The 22,717-nt window shown below is 38.7% G+C and overlaps 1 protein-coding gene across 1 annotated transcript in view; it reads left to right on the forward strand.

The window, feature by feature from the left end:
• Positions 1–681: 681 nt before the first annotated feature.
• LOC108977354 (hemicentin-1-like) overlaps positions 682–22,717 on the forward strand; it is a gene marked incomplete at its 3' end in the record, with an annotated part of 131,538 nt that continues 109,502 nt past the window's right edge. Inside the window, 2 exon segments of the mRNA XM_018946974.1 lie at positions 682–730; positions 9,916–11,476. Of these exon segments, the coding sequence (XP_018802519.1) occupies positions 11,122–11,476 (355 nt within the window).

Consider the following 22,717-nt stretch of genomic DNA (forward strand, 5'->3'; position numbering starts at 1 on the left):
ATTTTACAGCRCTTTCACCTGACTACTTGCTTTTARAGTTTCGTGTTCGCCTCTACGTCAGAACTTTTGCTGCGAATTCTCCAAAATAATATCGCATACACAGAAGGATGAGTCTGTAGTACGCTTTGCTTCGAGCAAATGCAGGTTAAAGTTCGCAGCTAACAGTCAGCCGGCTTGGTGCTAACCACTTTAAATTGGAATAACATTTTAGATTGAGCTTCTGTTAAGATTTTCCTTCATATATTCAAATAAAAAGAGTTAAATATACATTTTGGAAAAAAACTACACCGAAATTGTAAATAAAAMRMAAAAWAMTTAATTATTCATAAAAATTTATTTTGTCGTCTTCAAAGTAATCCCCACCAGATGTAATAACAACAATATTCCTTATCACTTTTTAGGATGGCATTCAGCTCTTTCACCGAATTCGATTTTATGTCATTGGTCGACTGAGAACGTGTTCCACGGAGCGCCAGTTTCAGTTTGGGGTACAAGAAAAAATCACCTGGRKCCAAATCTGGTGAATWCGGAGGTTGATTGATGGTATGAATTGGTTTTCGCTAACAATGAAATCAAAGAGCGATTCACTTCTGTTATTAATATCCGAGCTTCGCCAGATTGTAAGCCGCGAGTTGGCGTCGGAGCCAACGATGACGCCTCTTCGTGGCGATTCTGCCAAAGTCTTCCTCAACAATAAGGAAGGTGGTTCTACCTCATCGTCGTGCAAGAAGTAAGCAAAGATTAAGCAGAAATTTTCAGMGCCGCATTCCATACCGTTAATTTATTTCGGATCAGCTACATCGTAGGTCGCCAGCAGCTTCAATCCAGAGGTGCCGACACAAGTTAGACACGCCTGGATCAGGCTGAACATGACTCCATCTTTTTACCTTAAACCTGGAGGGTCCTTATCCTTCATACTATCTTCTAAAACAGCTAACTCAGCCCGCRCTTTAGCGGCTGTTTGAAGTTGTGGTCGTCAATTTAAATCGCCAATTTACGAACCACCCCYAGAACYCTCTATGTTCGAAAGACTGGGGTCRTTTTTCGGGGTCTTTTGGCCATCTCCGTATCCACCACATCTGAAGTCTAAGCTTGTCCATCAGCTTTGGCATCCGTCGGGAGTATCCTAAGGGCCATCCTTTCGGACCCAAAGCTTTTGGCTCCTTTCGTTTTGCTGAGAAAACCGACAGACTCCGCACTAGCCGATTCTCGGTTCCATGCAGCCTTATTACCCTACATTCATGTGTGAGTAGTATAAGTTTGCAGTATTTAAGGATTTCCTCAATCTCACTCGCTGAGGATCAGCTGACAAGCAGATGCGGACCCCAGGGCGAAGTGAACTACCAAAATCTACTATAATCTATTTTCACAATATTATCACTAAATTCTCAGAACCTAKCATTCTGGTCGAACYTCTGTAGCATATAGCCAACCATACAATCAACCCTTTCTCTTGATTTCATTGTAATTTCTTACTCACATAACAACTCATACAATTCAGAAAGTCCAATAAAATAAGTATGCCAAAGAATGCTTTACCATTTTGCACTTCATCCCGTATCAATTTTAACTGTCCGCAATTTCACGAGTGCAAAASAACAAAAAACAACAAATGGCGAGTTAGGTTAGGCGTTTCAGAACGCTTAATAAAAGTCATAAACTTTTCGAATTTCACATTCTTTTTTAAGAATTTCTTTCTCTTTCATACCATTTCTTACTGCCTACTACTTTTACATATTTTTTCAATTTCCAATTTCACTTACATGTCAACCATTCCTTACCTTTTACTTTTCTACAATCTAACCTAATTGGCACGCCCCGGCCCCCGTTACAAGTTTTTTATTTAAATAGTCACCTCATATTATTTGTTTATGCTGAATTAAACTTAAGGCGCTGCGCCGTCTGTCMAACTCTAGCAGTTCGTAAAAGTAACAGCAAGTAATTAAAGAAGTGCTCAAATATGGCAGCTGCCATATTCCCCCTCCGCAGCGCCCCTGTAATTTATCAAATTGCTTGGGTAAATTTAAAAAAAAAAATTGCCTTCATCTTATTAAAAAGGCACTTCAATTTACAATTGCTAAGCTTAGCAACTGTCGAACTTTCGCACGCCTTCACAGTGGCAAGCAACGGTTGCGCCCACGCGTCGTACCGAGCTTAGAAAGCGCGCTGTGGCTGGGCGCAGCATTCAAATTCGACTTAATTTCACTTTCTGGCGAGCGCCCTAAATCGCTTCCAAACCCTTTTAATTAATAATCTTGTCCTACACTCTCGCTTTTAAGCTGCGCTACACTTTTTATTCATTATTATTATTATTTTTTTTATATTTTCTTTTTGGTTTTTTTTATTTTTATTTGCTGTGCTCAACACAAATGTGTCTGAAAGTTTACAAGCGACGAACCTTTCCTGGCCGCACTTTGTGTTCTCTCTATGTGTGCGTTTGTGTGTGGCTTTGCATTTCTTTCGCAATTTGTTTGGCCATGAAAGGCTTACACAAGCACACGACAAGACAAAAAGAACGTGGACCTTGCGCTCAAACCCCTGGCCGCACCCCTCCAGCGGTCCTTTGTGCGAGTCTAATAAATTTATTTTTTATTTTCTTGTGTTTTTGTTTAATCCCGCATTTGCGTTGCACAGTAAGTCCCTTCGCACCTCGCGTGGCTGCCGCTGCTGCCGGTGTCGTTTCGTTTGTTGGGTGATAACATACCACGCCAAGACAAACAATGCATGTTAAACGGATTTGGCATTTTTTCTTGGACAACTTTTATATTTAGGGTATATATTTTTTGCTGTTGTTTGTGTTTTCATTTTTTGTRAAAGTTTTTCAAATTTTATTTGCAATTGCTTTTTGTTTGTTTTAAAAGGATAATAGCTGCCGGGCGCCCTAAAGTGGGCAACAGCTGGCCSTGTCGTATGAAGCGACACTTTTTCCAAGCTCCATTTCGGCAAGCTGAACGATGCTGYCTCGGCGCTACATTACAATTTCACTTTTAAATTGTCGGAAGATTTTTGAAGAACCGAGAAAACGAAAAACAAAAAATTCTAAGAAAAATGTTAAGTGACTTTCAAAAACACTTCAAAGCTTCGCTTTTGTTTGCGCAAAATTGTTAATCCGGGTTCTCTTCGTCATCACGCCTTTCCGTCACACGTTGCCGTCATAATCCAGTGTGTTATATGTTTATTTAGCCAGTCTGTGTTGGAGTTTAAATAACTCGCATATGCTTCCAGGTTTGTATATTTATCTTCGCCGTTTCTTCTTCTGTTGTTTGTGTTTGGGATTAGAAAAATCCGCTTTAAATTTCTTTTGTGAGCCTATAAAAGATTTGCTTGCYTTTCTAATTAACAGCAGTTTGAATTGAAATGTTCGGTGGAACGGTAGTCATCGCTAATGTGCTGCGCTTGGTAAATATTGAGAGTCTTTAAACGGGATTAGCTTTTAAGTGGTTTTTTGAGGGTCTATAAAGTTTGTTTTCTTACTTTTCATTATAATCTTCTTTCATATGCTCGTCGCTTAAAAATTGTTTTATCCTTATATTAAATTATATTATATTATAGAATTATAGTAATTAATAACGCACTTTGTTATTTGGTTATGCTATTCTATAGTAGTTGTCTTCAATTGGTCTAATGTTGGAGAGCAGTTAGTCGATCGAACTACACTAGATGTTCAAATAAACAGGAAGCACTTGCGAATCAACCCGGAAGTTGTTTTGTCCGCGTCAAAAAAGTTCATTATCTTAATCTCTCTTCTTCTTTGTTGGCGTAGATCCGAATTCTTAAAACTGAGCTAAGAGAATTTSTTTGATAAAATTGCTAATGAAGTCTCCATCACTTTTTTTTTAGCCATCAGAAAACACCTGCATTTTGCGTTAAGAATGATGTTAATGATGCAAATACGGACTCACTTAATTGCTCAATACATGATCTCACTAAGAAACTGACCGGATTCAACTAAATTACATTAGATTCTTAGAACACGCTATTCGTACCATTGAAAACTAACAAAATCGGTTTCAGCTTACTTATGCTATTTTTAAAACGATTATTCAGGCTACTATGGACATAGAAATATATAGGAAAGTTTTATATTCTATAAGAAAAATGTCAGTTTAGTTTAAGTTAAACAGTCGATCTTAACAGAGGTCTGACTTGGATAGTTTGGAATGGCGGCCCGTCATAATAATATATCATGAGATCGTTTGAGCATATCACAAATGTCTGAAAACGGCYAATGTCAGTTTCTGCTATGTCTTCGAGTTCAACGAAGGTAAGACAACCGAGATGTTTCTTGTAAAGGGTGTACAATGGAGAAGAAAGTGCCTGAATGTTTCCATCTAGTCCTCCCCCATACAGCTTTGTAAACTAGCGTCCGTTAACACACCCTGTGTATGCGGCAAGATGAACTTTGCTGAGGCCAAGTAGTGCAGAAGATCACCATCGTTCTACTCTAAGCCAAACGGATCTCATTGTCGCACAGGAACTAGTCGTCGACCGGGGTTTGGTAAGCTCACACCTAAAGTGCTAAAGCGCGAGACGCCAATGAAGTTTCCATCCCGATGTGACCGCGGCAAGGGTACACCTCTCGCTAGCACATCGGCTTTGCATTTACCAGTGATACAGCTATGAACGGGCACTCACTCTTTATATCGCACCATAGCCTCGACATRTCAATTGATAGACGAAATTATCTACAACTTCGAGGTTATGACTGTKACAGTGAACAGTGACGTTGGAGAGCGAATGCGACGACTGTTTGTTTGATGATAGCAAATATTATACATATATCGTCTTTCCCTCGTTCACTACCAGATCCACTTGCTTCTTTGTTCAAAGCGAAACTAATGGCGCTGTTGCTATGACCAATGTCGATGCCATCGGCGTACGCCAGCAGTTATACACTCTTGTAGAAGATTCTACCCTCTCTATTTAGCTCTGTAGCTCGAACTATTTTCTCCTGAAGTAGGCTGACGAAGTCACACGAAAGAAATACGCCTTGTCTGAAACCTCGTTTGGTATCGAACGGCTCGGAAAGATCCTTCCCGATTTGGTGAAATTATCGAGCATTAATATTTCATGCGTTTCTAGTCTTTTAGAGCTTGAAGTAATAATAATGAGTATGAATACATATTTATCAAWTATTTTACATACGCAGACATACAKATGTATGTAAATATGTAGATGTATTTGTCAACAGTTTTTCATATTTTTATGCACACTTCCTGGAACGGTGCCWCAACCATAAGAGTTACAAATTTATWTGTTTGCTRWGTGGGTCCACCCATATATTTTTTCACTTTGCACAGGCGTGTTTTCAATCAAGCAATTAGCCACCGTCGTGTACCGAATGTTATGGACAGAGTGTGTCTCGTCTGCCCACCGACGGGCCACTTAATATGTGCGCATATGTATGGATGTGCGTGTGTGCGTTTTTTGATTAACAAYTTTTTATGCATTCTGCATCAAATGCGGACAGACATACATACATAGCTGCCTGTACATTAACATAACTGTATATGTATTTATACGATTTTAATGTGGCGTGAAGACGAGGGCGACGCTGCATAACTGTTTACGCTCACGAGTATCTTCATTAAATCAACAGAAACCTTATAGCGCCAGACATCGCACCCTTTAATGAACCCCTCAAGCGCAAGCACACAATTTTAATATTCATATGTGTATATGTGTGTTTGTGTGTATTTATGACTTTGTTTGTTTATTTGTTTGGCGCGTGTGTGTGTTTGTTGGCTCTTTAAGGYACTTTTAGCGGAGGGTTGCCATCATGCGGGCCATTCATTGTGTTTGTTGCAATAATTATTATGAATTTTTTGTTTCCATTCATTTTACGGTAAATATTGTTCGCTGTGAGTTAATTGCCGTTATCCTGCTGTTAGCCTAGTATGAGCGCATCTGCAGGAAAATTTGACACGCAATAAAAGTGTTGATTGTTTCGATTTTTTTTTTATCTTTTTTTTTTGTTTTTGTTTTTGTTTTTGTTTTTTTTTTTGCTCTTGTTGGTTCCTTTAGAATTGCTTGTTTTACCGAGCTTTATCCAGCTGATGGGAACGCGCATAAAAATGTAAATTCTTAGCCCTCGGGACGAGCGCAGCCCGGCAGCGGAAACGGCAGCGCGCAAAGAGGGTGGCATCGCCGAGCCACCCGGGCAATGTCGCATTGTGCCACAAAAAACAAAAAACAAAAAAAAAAACAGAAAACAACAAATACGCGCAATGTGTATGTGGAATATTCATGGCGTGAATATTTTATTTTAGAGCAGCTATCAAAATTTTATTTTCTGCTTTGCATCACATTTCAGCCATCAATTCACCACAGAGCGTGCCGTGTGATTTGTGGAGTGTGGAGTTCAGTTGTTTTTTGCGCAATAAAATTGACGCTGAAATTTTCAATGACCAACAAATAAATATTTTTCTATGAATGTATTGTCGAAAAGCAGTTATTTTGGCTTCAGCAGTAACTGTATGACAATATGGTAACACTCACCTCGAGAGAAGTGAGCATGTTTCAATCATTGGATTATTTATGGATGTTTGAGCTTTGAAGCTTAGAAACCTAGAAAACTTACAAAACATAACTTCTTTGTAATTAATTATGGAGATTCTTCGAAATTTCTACAACGACAGAATATTTCAAGCAGGAAGATGCGAAATTTACAAGAAAATCTATAGTTTGACTGTAATCCGAGCTTGGGACACGAAATACTTGAYTAATCCATTATGAAAATGCTCTAACATTATCTGTCTCTCTTTCTTTCTTCCTGCTCTGTCTTTTTTTTTTTAATTATCTCGCGTGATTATACCCATTTATTCCAGTGACTCCTTTTTTATGAGTTACAATGATCCYGTACATACTTAGTTATCGGTACATAATACATCCCCATAGACATTCAATCGAAGACCCTAAGAGACTCCTCAGAAACTTCTTAACATTGGTGTTCAAATATCGGATCGGCGRTGATGAGATATCTATGAAGGACACTTTGGTCAAAGTGGGAAAACTCTTACTTTAAATTTTCAACTATTTTCAAAGTAAAAAATTTCTTCTTTGAGACTGTTGATTCATAGCAGTATTCGAGGTTATAACTATTAAACAGTACAACTATTATCCAACAAAAGCATAAAAATAACAAAGCGCATAAGATTGGTAGACTTGTAAACAATACTGGATTATCGACATTATCATTCTCTTGTCTCATTGTCTCCTATTGAAGCAGAGGACCTGCGGACTTCGGTTCGCGGAAATGAGGTAATCTGTGTTTGAGAAGCCGTAGGCGACCAGAGGGGTACAGGTTGCTGGTAGTTTAAGGTCTTTCGACGTAAAAATTAGCGGCGAATTAACAATACCCACACAGCGTTCAGCGGCTACTTTAGGAGAGTCTCGGTGCGGTGTTGGCTTGCACTGAGTTCTTCAAAACCAACCCCTACATGGGAAGGTGGCTCATATCGGAGGAGTGAGCCAGTGAGCCAACGGTATCGTCCACAGACTTCGAGGAAGTCTACTACTAGTAGTAGTAGTAGTTTAGTCACCAAAGGACGGCAGTTCCTCCCCCTTTGTGCTTATAACTATAGCGACAAACCTTCCGCCTTAAATAAACAATATTTTTAAAATGGATCAAAACGTTTAGATTGGAAAGTCTCTATTAGGTAACCGTGTATGGAGAAATTCCTCTGCTTTCATTCCCACGACAGTCGGCTCTACGTAACCGGAACGGACACTGATTTTTGGTCGCTACCACAACAACAACTAATCTCTCTGCTTCGGGAGTCTGCACAATGGATTCGGCGGTGTGAAATGTTTATTGATCTAGAGATGACCTTAAATAATTTTAAAAAGTTTAAACCTGTATCCGTTTTATTTATGTAAGCCCGGTCATCGTGGAACAGATAACTTCAGGTCTTTACTGGCTAGCATGTCAAATAATATATTTTTCAGGTCTGAGATCGTATTAATAAGACAAAATCAGTATCAGACTTCAATATTTAACTGAAAAAGCTCGAAAGARCCTTATGCAGAATACAAAACAATGTTGAAACTAAAGGTTAGACCAAACTTTAGAGTGTTTCTGAAACTGAGTTTTATCAAGCAACTGTAACTTAAGTCCAAAATTATTTCTCTGCAGGTTGGACCCACTTCTGAGCCCTTATTGCGCATATTTCATCCGCTGCTCTTTCATATAACTGTGACTGTGAGGCAATTTCCCACGACCGTGATAAAGTAAACCAACGCTACAGTAATTTTATGAATTYCTTCGAACAGACTGAGTAAGAAGCAAAGAATTTTACCATTTTTTACACTGGGAATTGCGTAATGCCACTGCTCTTTGACGCATAAAGAATTACTGCTTGACGCCCTCAAGATTTAACACTAGCTTTATGACTGCTCTTGCTCGCACAGCATTTGCATGTGTCCACATGCAGTTAGATTTACAGTTAAACAAACTCGAACACACACACACTCATTTGCATATGTAAATGTGTTCGGCACATAAAAATGTATTTCATTGAGTCGAAATCATCGACATTTGCACCAGTCAACTAGCACTTAAAAGAGCGTCAAACAGTCGTGTACTAATAACAACAACGCCAGCAAGAGCAACAACAACCATGACAGCAGTAGGAAAATTTGCGAAAACAACTCATTTCAACCCTTTAACCTCATGTTTTTACATTTTACGATCACAATTTACGACTTAACGATTTTGCGTCTGTCAATAAAAATGACTTTTTTCACACAGAAACACACACACGCACACATGCATACTCGTACATATATGCTGGAAAAATATGCAAATTTTTGCTGCATTTTGACAATTTTACTGTTGGCTGCGCTGTTTTATCCCCACTTTTGCCTAGGCTAGTGTTGTCGCTAAGTGCCTATAAATGTGTTTGTGAATATATGTGTGYGTGCTTTTGTAGGTAAGTGTGAGTATATATGTTTGATGTGATTTTTTGCCTGAATGAAGTTCTCTTGGCGCAAGAATGCAATGAATTTCCAGCACCGACTTACTAGAAATGCCAAAAAGTGTAGCAAAAAAATTGAAGTTCTTCGCCTTTGAAGATTTAAGAAACATTTTTTAAGAGAGTTTTAAATTTTCTCTTAGGCACTTCTTTATGGTCTAAGTATGTTAAGTTTTTGCTGATATGTATGAACATGTGATTGGAAGTTTTTATGTTTCAACTTAACCTTTTTTTTACACAGTGTGTAATAAAAATATGTTACTACATATGTACATATATATTTTTTCTTCATGAAGAGTAAAGAAAACAAATAACCCTATACAAAAATACCAGAGAATCCCTATAAGAACTCGGTTTTGACCGTTCAGTTTGTATGTCAACTGTAAGCTAAAGCGACTCGATATAACCAATTTCTTCAGAAATTGCCATTGACTTAGGCGTACATTTCTCGTTGATGCCTTTGTGACCTGGCACCCAGTCGAAGTGAAGTTGCTCACTTCTGCCAACACTTTTTACTGCGGCTCTGCCTTCCAAGACACTTTTAGCCGATATGCGATATTCTCTTAATTGCACCTTGGCTGTCTATGYCGATATTGATAGTGGAATTGTCTGCAGATGCATTAGAAGCCAGCTCCGCATCTTTCGCAAAACCAAAGACCTCAGCTTGAAATATACTGCAGTGATATGGCAACTTAAAAGGTTGCCTTACCACTATTAATTAACTATTTATATGATAAAAAGTCCATTCATATCTGCACAATAGTATAAACTCAGCTCGGGACATCATGTGCCTTTATGACCACACTTTACCACTTCCTTTGATAAGCTTAATTACATATGTACATCTTTTTATGTCTTTAACTTTGTCTCCTCTCTTCTCTCTCTGTCCAAGTTAATAAAACATAAAATAATAAATATTTTGCATTTTCTGGCAAATTTTCAGATTTTTGTGAACCTTGGTGCGGCAAATTTAACGGCTGAACAAACGCAAGGATCGCCAAAAGGCAGGACCTTGCAGGAAAGTGTGAGTGTGTGCGTGAGAGCTGAAATATCGACCGTAAATGGCAAACTGAGAGGAGAAAAAATTAAAATAAAATAAAAAAGAAGCAAAAAAAAAACGGTACTTAAAGGACGAACAAGGAGTGAGGACTCGCCTGATAAAACAAACAAGTCAATATAAAAACAGCAACAATAAACGTTAAGAGCGTGTCGTTCAAGTGCTTGTAAACACAACAACAACAACCACAACACTGCAACAACATTTGAGCGTCCGCGTGCATATTTACCGCTGATTACAGCAAAAAACTAACAAAAAAAACCAAGCAAGGTGAAAGCAACAAAAAATTAAATAAATGCGCAACAACAACAACAATAAGTACCTACAAATATTCGGCACGATAATAAAATGTTATGGCATTGCAGAGGTGCACGCATACAGCAGAAGCTCATTTAAAACAAATGTTGCTGCCAGCAGCAACAACAACAACAGCAATAACTGCAATAATAACAGTAGCAAATACAACTGTAAATGACATTGCTTCTGCCTGTAAGTGGTAGTGTCAGTAGTTGCCGTTATRGCGCCAAACAAAAACACGGAAACGAGAATTCACGAAACATAAAACTAAAGTGTTGCCATACGCAGCCAAAAAAACAACAAAAATAAGTATTTACTTGACGCCATTGTCGCCGAACGTTTGAGGCAGCAAACACCTAGAAAAAGTAAAAAAAAAAACAGTGTGCTGTATACCAACAGCAAAGYCGCAAAAACAAAAGCATTTATAGGTGGCAACACTGTAATTAAGTGTAATGCCAAGTTTTTGCTGCCACAAACAGCAAGAGAACTATCCAATTACAAAAGGCAAGTATTGTAGACGCACTGCTGACATTCGGTCGCATYAAAAACTCTTACACATTCTTGCCAATAACAACAACAATAATACCAACAACATATCAACAATACGTGTAAGCATTGCAAGTGCTCCAAAAACAAAGTGCGCAAAAGTACCGTTAAATTAAAAACAATTACAAAGTGTACTAGTGTACAACAACAAATAAACCTAAAAAGCACGCAACACAAGAGATTCCACAGAAACTTATCCCGTGTTGCACGTACATACATAAATGACGGATTGCAGACTTGTGCAACAAAATGGCAACCCCGCAAATTTCCCACATCATTATAAATCAAAAATTCCCATTAACAAATGCTGCTGCGCAAGCACTATTAACAACAACAAAAACAAYAAGTACAACTACAACAAACACAAAGCTATGCCGCCTTCAAGAGAGTCGTCGTTGGGTGCGAAGAAAATGTTCTTGCACTGTGTTGAATGGCAAGCACAACAACAACAGCAGCAACAACAACAACAAAATCTACAGTATTCGGCACTCGCTGCACTGGCTGCAGCATGGTTGGAGCGAACAATTGCTGCTGATTTGCATGCTACTTGCCAGCACGTGGGGTCCAACGGGCTGCGACGAGTCACAGGACTTTCAGAAAGCGAGTAAGTCGAAATTTGCATATAATACATACATATTTGAAAACATTCCAAAACAAGTTATAAAAAAATATAYAGAGGTAGGAAGCAAAAATTGAGTATTAGTGATTGACAGAAGTGCTTTCAAACTAATTTTTTTTTAGGGCTTCGATATGTGGCAACCCTTGTTAAAAACATATTTGACAAAAAAATTTTGATACGAATATTTAATTTGATGTCGTTATGGAAACACCTACTTTATATTATTATTTTTATGGAATTAAAAAAAATTGCATGTGGCAGCCCCTTTTCAAAAAATAAGTTCACCGGTATATTTACTGGAAACTTTGCACTTTGATTACTTTACTGGGTTTTATAATTAAATAAATTTTTTGCTTAGAAATTCTCAATAAAGTGACAGCTTTGCTCTAAAATATCGCCAACATTTTTCCTCAAACCTCCTTACTTCAGTATACAAAGTTTAATGTTTATTTTATTATATTAAAATTAGTTTATTAATAGTTATTAACTATCAAATTTTTTATACAAAGAGTTTAATAGGTGGCAACCTTCGCCACAAATATTTTGTGCTCTATGCATTTTTCTATTTTAGCAATTTTATATCCATATTAGAGTGTTTCCCCATATTTKAAAATTTGTGACTGTACATTTTCAAAAATTTGGCAACACTCTCAAAATGGCAGCTTTTCTAACAAATAGCTAACAGAAATTTTGTTTCTATTTCTATTTTTTAGTACCGCAATTAATGTGTTAGAATATAATATATACTACAAATAAATATAAACAGGTGGCAACACCCCGCAAAAATTTTAACCGCTTTTCCAAAAGTYTTTTTCTTTCTTCAAGAAATTATTATATTTTTTATAAAAACAATTTTTGCATAAAACAAGGTGGCCACCTTCTTAACTGTTTTGTCGCAAAATACGCGTTTTGTTTGTAAAAAACGACTAAACTACTAACAAACTACTATTCCAATAAAAGAGTTCAACTAAAAACTGGTGGCAACCTTATTTGTTTGAAAATTCGATTTTTTTTATAACAAACTCAWTAATATAAGTGCGACCTTAATAATGTTCAACCAAAATCAAATAGCAAAAACAAAACAAAACAGGTTGCCACCTTTTTAACTCATTCGCTTTATTTGCCGCATTTTAAAAAATCAATCACGCGTTGCAGCTCGAATTCAAGTTCACCCGCAAAAATTATAATGGTTGACTGCTTGCCCCTCCACCATGACTGCATGTACCAGTGTAAAGTTATATAATGCCTGAATTCCAAATAATATCATTGCATATGATTTCTGACAAGTATGTTAAGTCTTAATTTACGCTAAGTGACTATTTCAGCAACAATTTGCCACACAATGTGTCAAACTTTAAATTCAACTCGTACGCCTTCTTGGCATTCGTAATSCCATAAAATGGAGTGCTACTCAACAGCTCGAACCGCGCTGGATAGTAATGTGGAGAATTTCTGTAATTCCAAAGCGATTTATGACATTAAACGATGATTGCTTTTAGCTCTCTGGCGACTACTTGCTGCCAGCAAGCGAGCGCGCGAACATTGCATTATGAGTTTTCTAGTGGCGAAGTGAAGGCGCTGAAAAAAATATGAGAATATATGAAGGCACATATTTGTACATGTGTGTGGATGTGTGTATGTGTGTATGGGTGCATTTCCGCTTGAATATAATACACACATTGACTTGCGCTGCCGTGGCGTTGCATTGACAACGCGCTAAGTGGAAGTCAAACATTAAGGCCCGCTACACATGCGTACTTATGTGTGTGTATAAAAGATAAGTAAGTATGTGCGTGAGTGTGTGCCAGTGCATTTAACAAATGCTGCCACATGTGCGCCACCGCTGCTCCGGCTGGCTCTTCAGCAATTTTTTTGCTGCTTCAAATTCTCAATCTGTCATTGACAGCGCGCAAGCAACACCAACGCCAACAGCTAACAGTTAGACATCTGTGTGTGGGTGCATATGTGTTTCACGCAGTGTTGCATAGAGCTTTGTATTCTTTTGCGCTTGCCGCTTTGCCACACTTCACTGCACCGCATTGGGGCAAAAGCTGAGCGCCGAGGCGAAGAAACGTGCAAAGGACAGCATTTAGCCGAATGTGGCAACTCACGTCGCTCCTGAAAATTTCAAATGTGATTAAAAAAATGCCGGCTTACATACAAGCGAAATTCACGAGCATACTTACGTACTTTCCTTGTTGCAGTGACCAATTCGCACTTGAGAATTGCATTTTTTTTGAGTGAAGTTGCCGTTTTTTTCTCACCAAAAGCTCTGCTGTAAAGAAAGTGGGCGGCTAGWCGTTGAAAAACTCTACCAGCAAATACTAAAACGAATTCAAAACTCTGCGTGAATATGATAAATCAATATGAGCGCAAAGAACTTCTGTATGTGTTCTCCGGTAAGCAGCATATGTGCACGTCGGCAAGTGGCTTGTCGAAAGAAGCTTGTCATAAAAGTTCATATAAAATTCATGAGTCTGAAAATATTTTAAAAAGAGTATTAGGCATGTTATGATATGCTTGAAATATTGCTATTGATGAATAATTTAATTCAGTGTACGCAAATATTTTTTTTTACAAAAATTAAAAATATGTGGCAACTCTAGAAAAAATAATAATAAGTAAATTTTAAAGTTTGCAGCCCTAATTACTTGTTTTAGCAACAACTTAACCAAATTTTATGCACTTGATAACGGTTTCTTATTTTTTAAACAAATTTTTAGGCGACAACTCTATTTGAAATTTTGTACAAATTTCAGTATCAAACTGTTTAAGCACTACTTTTCTTATCAAATTATTTGTAGCTATTAAAAAGCTCTCTTAGGCTGGTGGCAAACGAAAAGAAACTTTTAGGCAGCTTGATTTTAATATTGCTTAGGTTCGATTATAAAAATTGCACGCAATAATTTTAAGTTTTTTTATTTCCCAAGTTTAAAATTAAAAAAAAAYCATTTATAAATAGTTGGCAACCCTTATCGAAMGTTTTTCGAGTTTATCTTAATTAAAACTATTTTGCCTTGACTAAATTAAACCTGGCAATCCTATTAAAAATACTTAAAGTTTTCGAACTCTAAAATTTTTTTCGGTCGCCTTTGAATCCGACTTAAAAGCATTTTTATCAGCTTTGAAGAGCTTCTAAAGATCGTGCTTATAAAAGCTTTAAATTTTGTATTCAGAAAAWCATGAGTTTGCTACATTTTGCGAATAAGAAGAAGTCCTTCTCTGTTTYTCAGTGGTTTTATTGCACCCTTTAAAGTCTCTTTAAGAATACGTTTTCAACATGTTCCTTGTATTTCTTTTTCATTCGGAATCCATACCGGAATAGTTCTCCTCTTCTTCGAGTTCCTCCTATAACCAAAGCGTTTTTCCAGCAACATTAAGAGARAGATTGCAAACTTGTTCTTCGAAGATTAATATCTCACATTTCCTCCTTATCTRCAACACACATGGGGTCCCACCAAACTGATGTATGTATTTGTCATTGCTGGATTCAGGGAATGGAATCACACGAATTGAATACTCGGAACACTTTTTAAGATTTATGTATGTGTCATCTCTTCGCACACATACAAATACATCCATTCGTATATATAGAACACATGTACGGCCTAGCTGGCTTAGAGAACCGAGGGCAGTTTTCAGTAATCCTATTACAAATTTCCAGCTAACTGCAGCACCTGTATAATTCCACCTGAAAGCGCATAAAAAGTATGTTTATTAAAACAACATATTCGCAAAGTTCCACGAATCATTTGTTGCTTGCAACATCAAAGCATATAAAAGGTTTGCTCTCATACGTATATAGCGCATGTGTATAGTGCATACCTGACGCGATGCGTAGTGCTTTTTATAGACTTTATTATGTTGTTGTGAAGATGAGAAGTGCTGCAGAAATACTACTCAAATCTACCCGAACTGTTTAAGGATAGGCCATGTGACGACGGCCTAAGGACTGTTTAAGGTGGTGTTTATACTGGAGGCAATGAAGACGTCTCATRTTGGTGCAAGCAAATTTGGGCTAATCAGGATAGCCAGAATTTCTGCTGAAAACGTGAAGATAATCATGGATCTGTATTTTAGGAGCATAATAACGAGAGGTAAACAGTTAAGTAGTATCATGGCTGGATAGAGCCCTTATCCACAAAAAAATTTGCTGTTGAAATCTTTTCTACATCGTAGGAGATTTCAGTAATGTGCGACCAGCGGCGATGGTTATAGACCTCGAAATGTTTGAGATCTCTTTTGCGCGAGAGCAATCGTAACGGAGTGGGCAAACAGCACAGACATCCCGAAGGGTAAGCAGAAGGAGCCCGCGGAGTGTGATACTTTCTCGACTGCTTTGAATATTGATAGTGAACATGCCGAAAAGATTATTTTAGGCTAATATAGAAAGCAGGAGATCTTCTGAACTACTTGCCCTTAGCAAAGTTCATCTTGCCTCAGAAGRAAACATTCAGGCACTTTGCCCTCCATTGTCCAGCTTTTGCAAGACTAAGGTTGAAGCATCTCAGCAGTCTCACCGTCGGCGAACCAGAAAACYCACATTTGCCGTCTCAAAAGATTTGATAAGGTTCTCCAGTTAAAGCGCTTTGCCGAGTAGTAAGGCTTTTAAGGTTTATTAAATATGAGTTTTAGGTAACAGACCGACCACCGGCTGTCCAAGTAAGATCCCTGTTAGGATAGACCTCTAACCCTAACTTAATGGAAGTGGTAATGTGTAGAGCTTCTATTTCTGTTTTTGGTTTTAAGCAAGGTGATATTTGTTGAGGAACGATGACAATATCTGATCAGTGGAGAGAAAGTTRCTCGAAAAATTGCTGGTGCTWTGCGCRGTGGCAACGRCAAATGCCGCAKTCGATGGAACGATGTTTGAGATATGCCACGACATTAAGATAGTTCAGMGGATTAAGTGACAGTGGCTAAGTTGGCTAGGTCGAGGCGCCCGAATGGATGAAAACACTCCAGCGCTGAAAGTATTCGACGCTGTTCCCGCGGGGGGCCGCTGTGGAAGACCTTCACTCCGTTGGAAAGGCTAGGTGGGGAAGGACCTGGCTACACTTTGAATCTCCGATTAGCGCCAAACAACGAAAAGAAAGAACGACTGGCGCGCTGTCGTAAGCTCGGTTATATGGTAACCGCATAAGCAGTTCCTACGCCAATAAAGAGAGAAACCTTTGCTTTGTTGGTAATGTGATATTGTAGCACGTTAGGAATCACTTCGACTACAATCTCAACGATTATTCATTACTTATAAATTATCATAGACATTATCACAATCACCTTGGTAGACTTATGCAGAGGACAACAATATTCAACATGATTTTGACGGCTAAATTTATAAAGCTATTTATTAAAAAGCGAACTACTTTATTTATTACTAGTTCAGAACTAGTTATATGTATATACCAGTTATTTCTCAATTACTTCCTTTATGGGTGTTCAGTGTGCTGCTGCCAAAAAAACGAAAAGAGTCAATAACCAGTCAAGGTCTTAATGAACTAAAAACTAAGTAGTACCAAATCAGCTCCTGCTTAGCATAATTATGCGGCATACTAATATACATGAATGCGTTTACACACTGCATTCGCATGAATTTGATTAAACAGCGCTTGTTGCATCTGTTTACGATGAGGAGTAGCTGCCAGCGACGCCGCCAATAAATGTTGGGGCGGACGCACCGACAGACAGGCAGACACGCCGTAAGATACATGTGCCAAAGCACGAACGCATGCAAGCGCACTCGCGAATAGAGGGCGTCTTAGGGCAGGAAATGGGGGCGAGTGAGTGGCACGTCGGCGTTGCAGTGGCAGCAGCAGGAAGTCATTGAGAAAGCGCACACAAAACTCAGGAAAGCAGAAAAATCACAAAAAACGGACTATAAAAAATGAAATATTACGGTACGTTGCATAGAAAAAAGTAGCGATAAAKTAGACGCTTTAGAACTAACTTGCGAGGCGACCGCACGCCGCCACTGGCCTTGAAGACATTGCATGATTGCAGCATGGTGCTGCAGCTATGCTCCACAAAGTAGAGTCATAAAAGGCGAGTTTATGTGTTACCCAGATGTCAAGCGGTTGACGCGGCGTCGGATAAAGGCGACACAYGACTTACGATTTAGCACTTAGCGGGGCTTACGTGCACGTTAACGCTTGTGGCAAGTACTCGGAGCACGCTGGGTGGCAGCAGCGGCGACGGCGGCGGCGTTGCCACTGCAATTTTATTGTTCGTGGTGGCGTTGTTGTWGCTGTTTGTGCTCGGTTGTTGCCACAAATGCGGGCGTTCGTTGTGTGGCGCGCGGCGCTGAYGTTGCACGAGGGTCGTAAAAATGCAGTCAACATGGTGGATTTCCGGTGTGCTTTCAATGCTTTACGACTTTTTGATTTCCATTTGAATGCTGGGTGTGAGTGTACGTGTATATATATGTGTGTGTGTGTGTGTGTGTGTAAGCCCATATTGCACATGCAAAGCACCGTTATAACATTACTTTTGGCACTGACTCGCTTTCGGCATTTGAACTCAATTTCTCATGTACGCTTTGTTGTTGTTTCCATTTCTTTTTTATTTTGCTTTTGTTGCTTTACGGCTGTACTTAATGCCACAGGTGCCGCGATTTGATGTACTGTACTGCCCCGCGCTCTGTCAGCTTTTATATATTATACTTGCCGCACATGCTTTTATCGATGCTTAAGGCTAAGCGTGGCAGCATTTGCATGCAACACCAGCATTTTTCAAAGTTAATTGCCACATGAAACTGTTTTGTAAATGCAACAGGAGCGCATCTATTCTGGGCGCGCGGCATGTGCATTAGACGCTTGAACAGATAGGGAGTTAGCGCACAGAACTCAGCTGCTTAGGTTAGGGTGAAGCAGTTGGTGGAGGCATATATGGAATAGCGCGATTAAAATTGTGAAAATGTGAGATTTGCTGTCTTTTTATAGTTTCATTGATGCCACACATGCTTCCAACACTTGCAAAATTATGTATGATTGATTGTCTTCATACACTCTATTTTTTGCATTGAGGGGTCACATGGGGTTTCGGGTTCAGAAAAATCAAATTTTTATTAAATTCTAAAATATCTTTAAAATGTTGACCTAAGTGTCAAGTTGATGCGAGTAATAGTTTCGGAGATACWGCCTTGTGAACTTGTGCGCTCAAGACTAGCCAGTCTAAGTCCCTCATYTTTAAATACGTTTTTCTCGAAACTGTGTTTTTGAWGTTGGTTGGCAAGATTTCTCGAGAGGTACACAACGAATCTTCATGAGATTTTACACAGGTCTTTGAGATATAATTCTTAAATACCTGGATGAAGAATTTTTTCAATTACAACTATTTGAAAAAAATAAATAAAAAATTTTGCGAAATTTTCACTGTAATTTTCATTTATTTGTAAATATGTCTGGCAAAAATCCAGTTTTAAATTTTTTTTTCGTCCAAGTTCTAATTTGAGGTTTTTTTGGTTTGGTATTTAGCGTGGCGTATCCCCATTTCGCAGTCTTTTGCCAATGGAGGCTTCTCCCTCATGCGACCTTTGCCGCTTTAGCTTTAATTGAGTCGTGTCCTCTCCTTTCGAATTCGCTCTCGACCAGCATCCTCTTTTCCTACTGGGGCGTATTAGCTGCTCTAATACCTGACCTGACTAAGTTACCTGACCAGCATTCTTACAACCGCAGMGTTTCACGACTTTGGCTGCCAAGCGGCGGTCTGTTTTCAGCTTCCTCGCTAGAGTCTTGCTTCTGGCCTATGTATAGCCTTTYATAATTCTAGCAGAGATTGTTTTGCTAGTACTGGCAATTCCAAGACGTATGAAGAATCGTAGTACGTCGCTTTCCGGCGAATTTCCGATGTCTTCTCCCACCTGTTGCTCAAAAAGGGCCCAATGAAAAGATTCCTACTGGGATCTCGGTCTTGTTCCTGCAGTTCAYCCCAGGGATCGAAGTGCCGTCTAGGACGGATTTGGGTGTCGGTTTCGACATGCCTTCACTTCCCTTCGTCCTCTTTTCGACAAAAGTTTGTCCATTTCCCAGAGTCGCTATTTGYCCCTCGGATAAGAACTCGCCTTTAATGGTATCAAAGTTGTTTCAGTAACGAGGCCAAGGCTAGGGCTGACGCATGCCCATATAAGGCTATACGTTCAGAGTTAACCAGCGCAAAGAAGGATTCGTCTCAACTTATATTATATATAACTACCACGCCAACTTAACGACGACGGAGGGATAACGTACTCTGAGGCCTGCCRGGGTTTTAACGGGACGGGGCGGTTGCGACATTACCCCGTCAGCCATTTCTGATGAAAGACACCTCATTATACTCAGGCCGCAAACACCAGCTCAAGGTTCTTATAGAGCTAATCCTTTTCAAAATCCAGGTTAAAAACTAATGTCGTGCAGGAGTTCAAAGCCGGGAAGGCCGCAGGTCATTTAGTGTTAGCTAGGTTGCTTATTTGTACAAGTTAATAACCGAAAGGAAATATCAAAGACCGTATAAAAAACTATATAAATGATCAGATAAGCTGGGACTTTTGTCCATCTGTCTCTATATACGCAAACTGATACCAGAGTTTTGGAGATATCCACTTGAAATTTTGCACACGCTCTTCCTTTATCTTCTCTTTATTGTAACGACCGATATCGCACCACTATAGCATATAGTTGCCATACAAACTGACCGTTCGGAATCAAGTGCTTGTATGGAGAACTTTTTCACTTATCTCCTCAAGRCAATCTTCACAAAATTTRGCWTAGTTTATTGGCCAAGGCAASKCTWCAATCTCGGAAAAAATTGYTCAGATCAGACAACTATAACACAAAGCTATCATACGAACTGTCGGATTAAATGAGCATAAAGACTATTCATACTTTTTAAGGCTAACAGAAAAGCCTCTCTGATAGGCTTTGATGTTTCGATTTTTGCAAATAGATAACTTCAGTAGTTTACTATGTTTATCATATACATATATTTACCATGAGTTTGAGGCATGCACATGAGTGCGTATGTATGTAATACGTATATGCCTGAAGCTGTGTGGGCGGACAAGCTCTTTACCGCTTGTAATTGTGACTGCAATGAATGAGCAAACATACAAACGCCAACAAATTCATTCATTTCAATGCACCTACATTGCATATATTCCTATTTATACCTACATACATGTGATATAATAAAAATGTCTGTGTCACTTGTTTATTTGTATAAACAAACCGCCGGCAGTTAATATAGCCTTGTGGCAGCGCTTCCATTGCACTTTACTTTGATTTCATTTATTTACTTTTGTTTTGTAGTTGTTGGTGCTGTTTTCCTTTTTTGCGCTTGTTGTCATTGCTATTTGCGGAAAATACAAGCGCCAACATTTCCTTTTCACATTTCAAGCAGCACATGGTGGCATGCAACAAGAGCTGCGACATGTGTGTGTGTGTGTGTGGCGGACAACGGCAGCGATTATTGCTCTTTATGTGCATACAACAACTGTTGTTGTTGCTGTGTTGTTGTTGTCTCTTATACACATCTAGATGTGTATAAGAGACATGTGTGTGTGTGTGTGTGGCGGACAACGGCAGCGATTATTGCTCTTTATGTGCATACAACAACTGTTGTTGTTGCTGTGTTGTTGTTATTGTTATTACTGTTGCAATGCAAATGCAGATTTTCTGGCATCTCGCAAAGTTTTGGACATTTCGGTTGCGCCACATGCAGATGCGCCGCGGTGTGGGGTTGTGTGCGGCGTCAAAACCGCAAATTTTACAGCATACGAGGATGTGGCATACGTGCTGTGCGGGGCTATGTGGTGCAATGCCATGTGCATCATAATAATTATGTTTATGCACTTTTGCTTATTTTCTGATTCGAAACTCCAGCAACAATGTCCATTTTATCTGTGACATTCCTTTGTGATTACAAAACATATGTGGAATATAATGGCGAAAGGTCACGCAGCAGTTTTAGGTATTGAAATTAAAATTAATGGCAATGTAGTGGAAAATTCATGTATTTTCTCATAAGTTAGGATCTGAAAAAATAGATGCTATTTTTTATAATAAAAATGCTTATTATTTACAATATTGRATAAAATTTTGGAGGACCCTTTGAAATAGATTTACATTTCTGACTCCTAAGGCGTAATTTTCTTCAGCATCGCTGCTTGTACGCAAGACYACACAAAACACACGAGAAAGAGATTTTACTTTAAGTTAAATTAGGAAGGTTAGATAGCTGATCSTTCAAAAATGCGGAGGAATCACACTTAGACTGCTGTAACCAGTTCGAAACTGCCGTCCTTGTATACTATAGCTCTACAAATTGTCTTGAACCTGAGACGGTTCTGCTTAGGTATTTTATTTGTATTTTCGCTTTTTCAACTAAACAACTAAAACTAAAAGATCTGATATGTAAAAAGTGCGTGTCACGTTGTTTGTGCGCGATGGACACCTAAACCACTGAACCGGTTTTAGTAACATTTGGCAGCCTGTCTCCAGTTTGATCCAACTTAAAAGATATGATAATAATAGTTCATAAATAAAATAATAGTGAAACATCTATTAAGTAGACACTTCATTAAGCGAAAATCTCTATTCACCATGCACATTGGCCGCTCCCGCAATTAGTTGATGCTTATTAAGTACAATCTATTAAGCGGAACGGAAACTCCTTTAACTGGGCAGAAARGCTGGTAACGAGACATTGACAAAKCAGCAGTTATTTTTTCYATTGAAATTTATTTGTATGAACATATTCAAAATTAAACCYCAWGTACAAACCCTTAAGTTATTATACCGACAAAAACGCTCTCGCCTTTATTCTTAATAAAAATTTCACYGCACTGAACAGCTATTTATATGAATAATAGTATAAAACGTAGCAACGCGTGGCCGGATCCCCTATTTCATAAAATGCGTCTAAGTACAAACCACGTTTGCCTCTCCAGCAACTCATTGGACTTTTTAAAATACCTGTTACTTTTCTGTTGTTTTTCCCTAGGTGACCAATGTCTTTAAGTAGGAACTCTTGCCGCTGGCGAAGTATTCGTTCTCAACCATCTGAAGCCTGTGCATTCGCAAAGTAATTTTCTAGCGTCCCATCATCCACCTCGSAAGCTATGCAGTCTCTTGTTTATACTTCACCAAGTTTCTAAAAGTTGGTGCTTAAAGGTATAGTTCTTCTACCTCAAAGTACTGAAGGTTCTGAGCGGTTATTGGTAAATGACTGTCCAAGTTAATGGAAGAAGTTAAT

The sequence above is a fragment of the Bactrocera latifrons genome, unplaced genomic scaffold (assembly GCF_001853355.1).
Source record: "Bactrocera latifrons isolate USDA-ARS-PBARC rearing strain unplaced genomic scaffold, ASM185335v1 scaffold_88, whole genome shotgun sequence".
Classification (NCBI taxonomy): Eukaryota; Metazoa; Arthropoda; class Insecta; order Diptera; family Tephritidae; genus Bactrocera; species Bactrocera latifrons.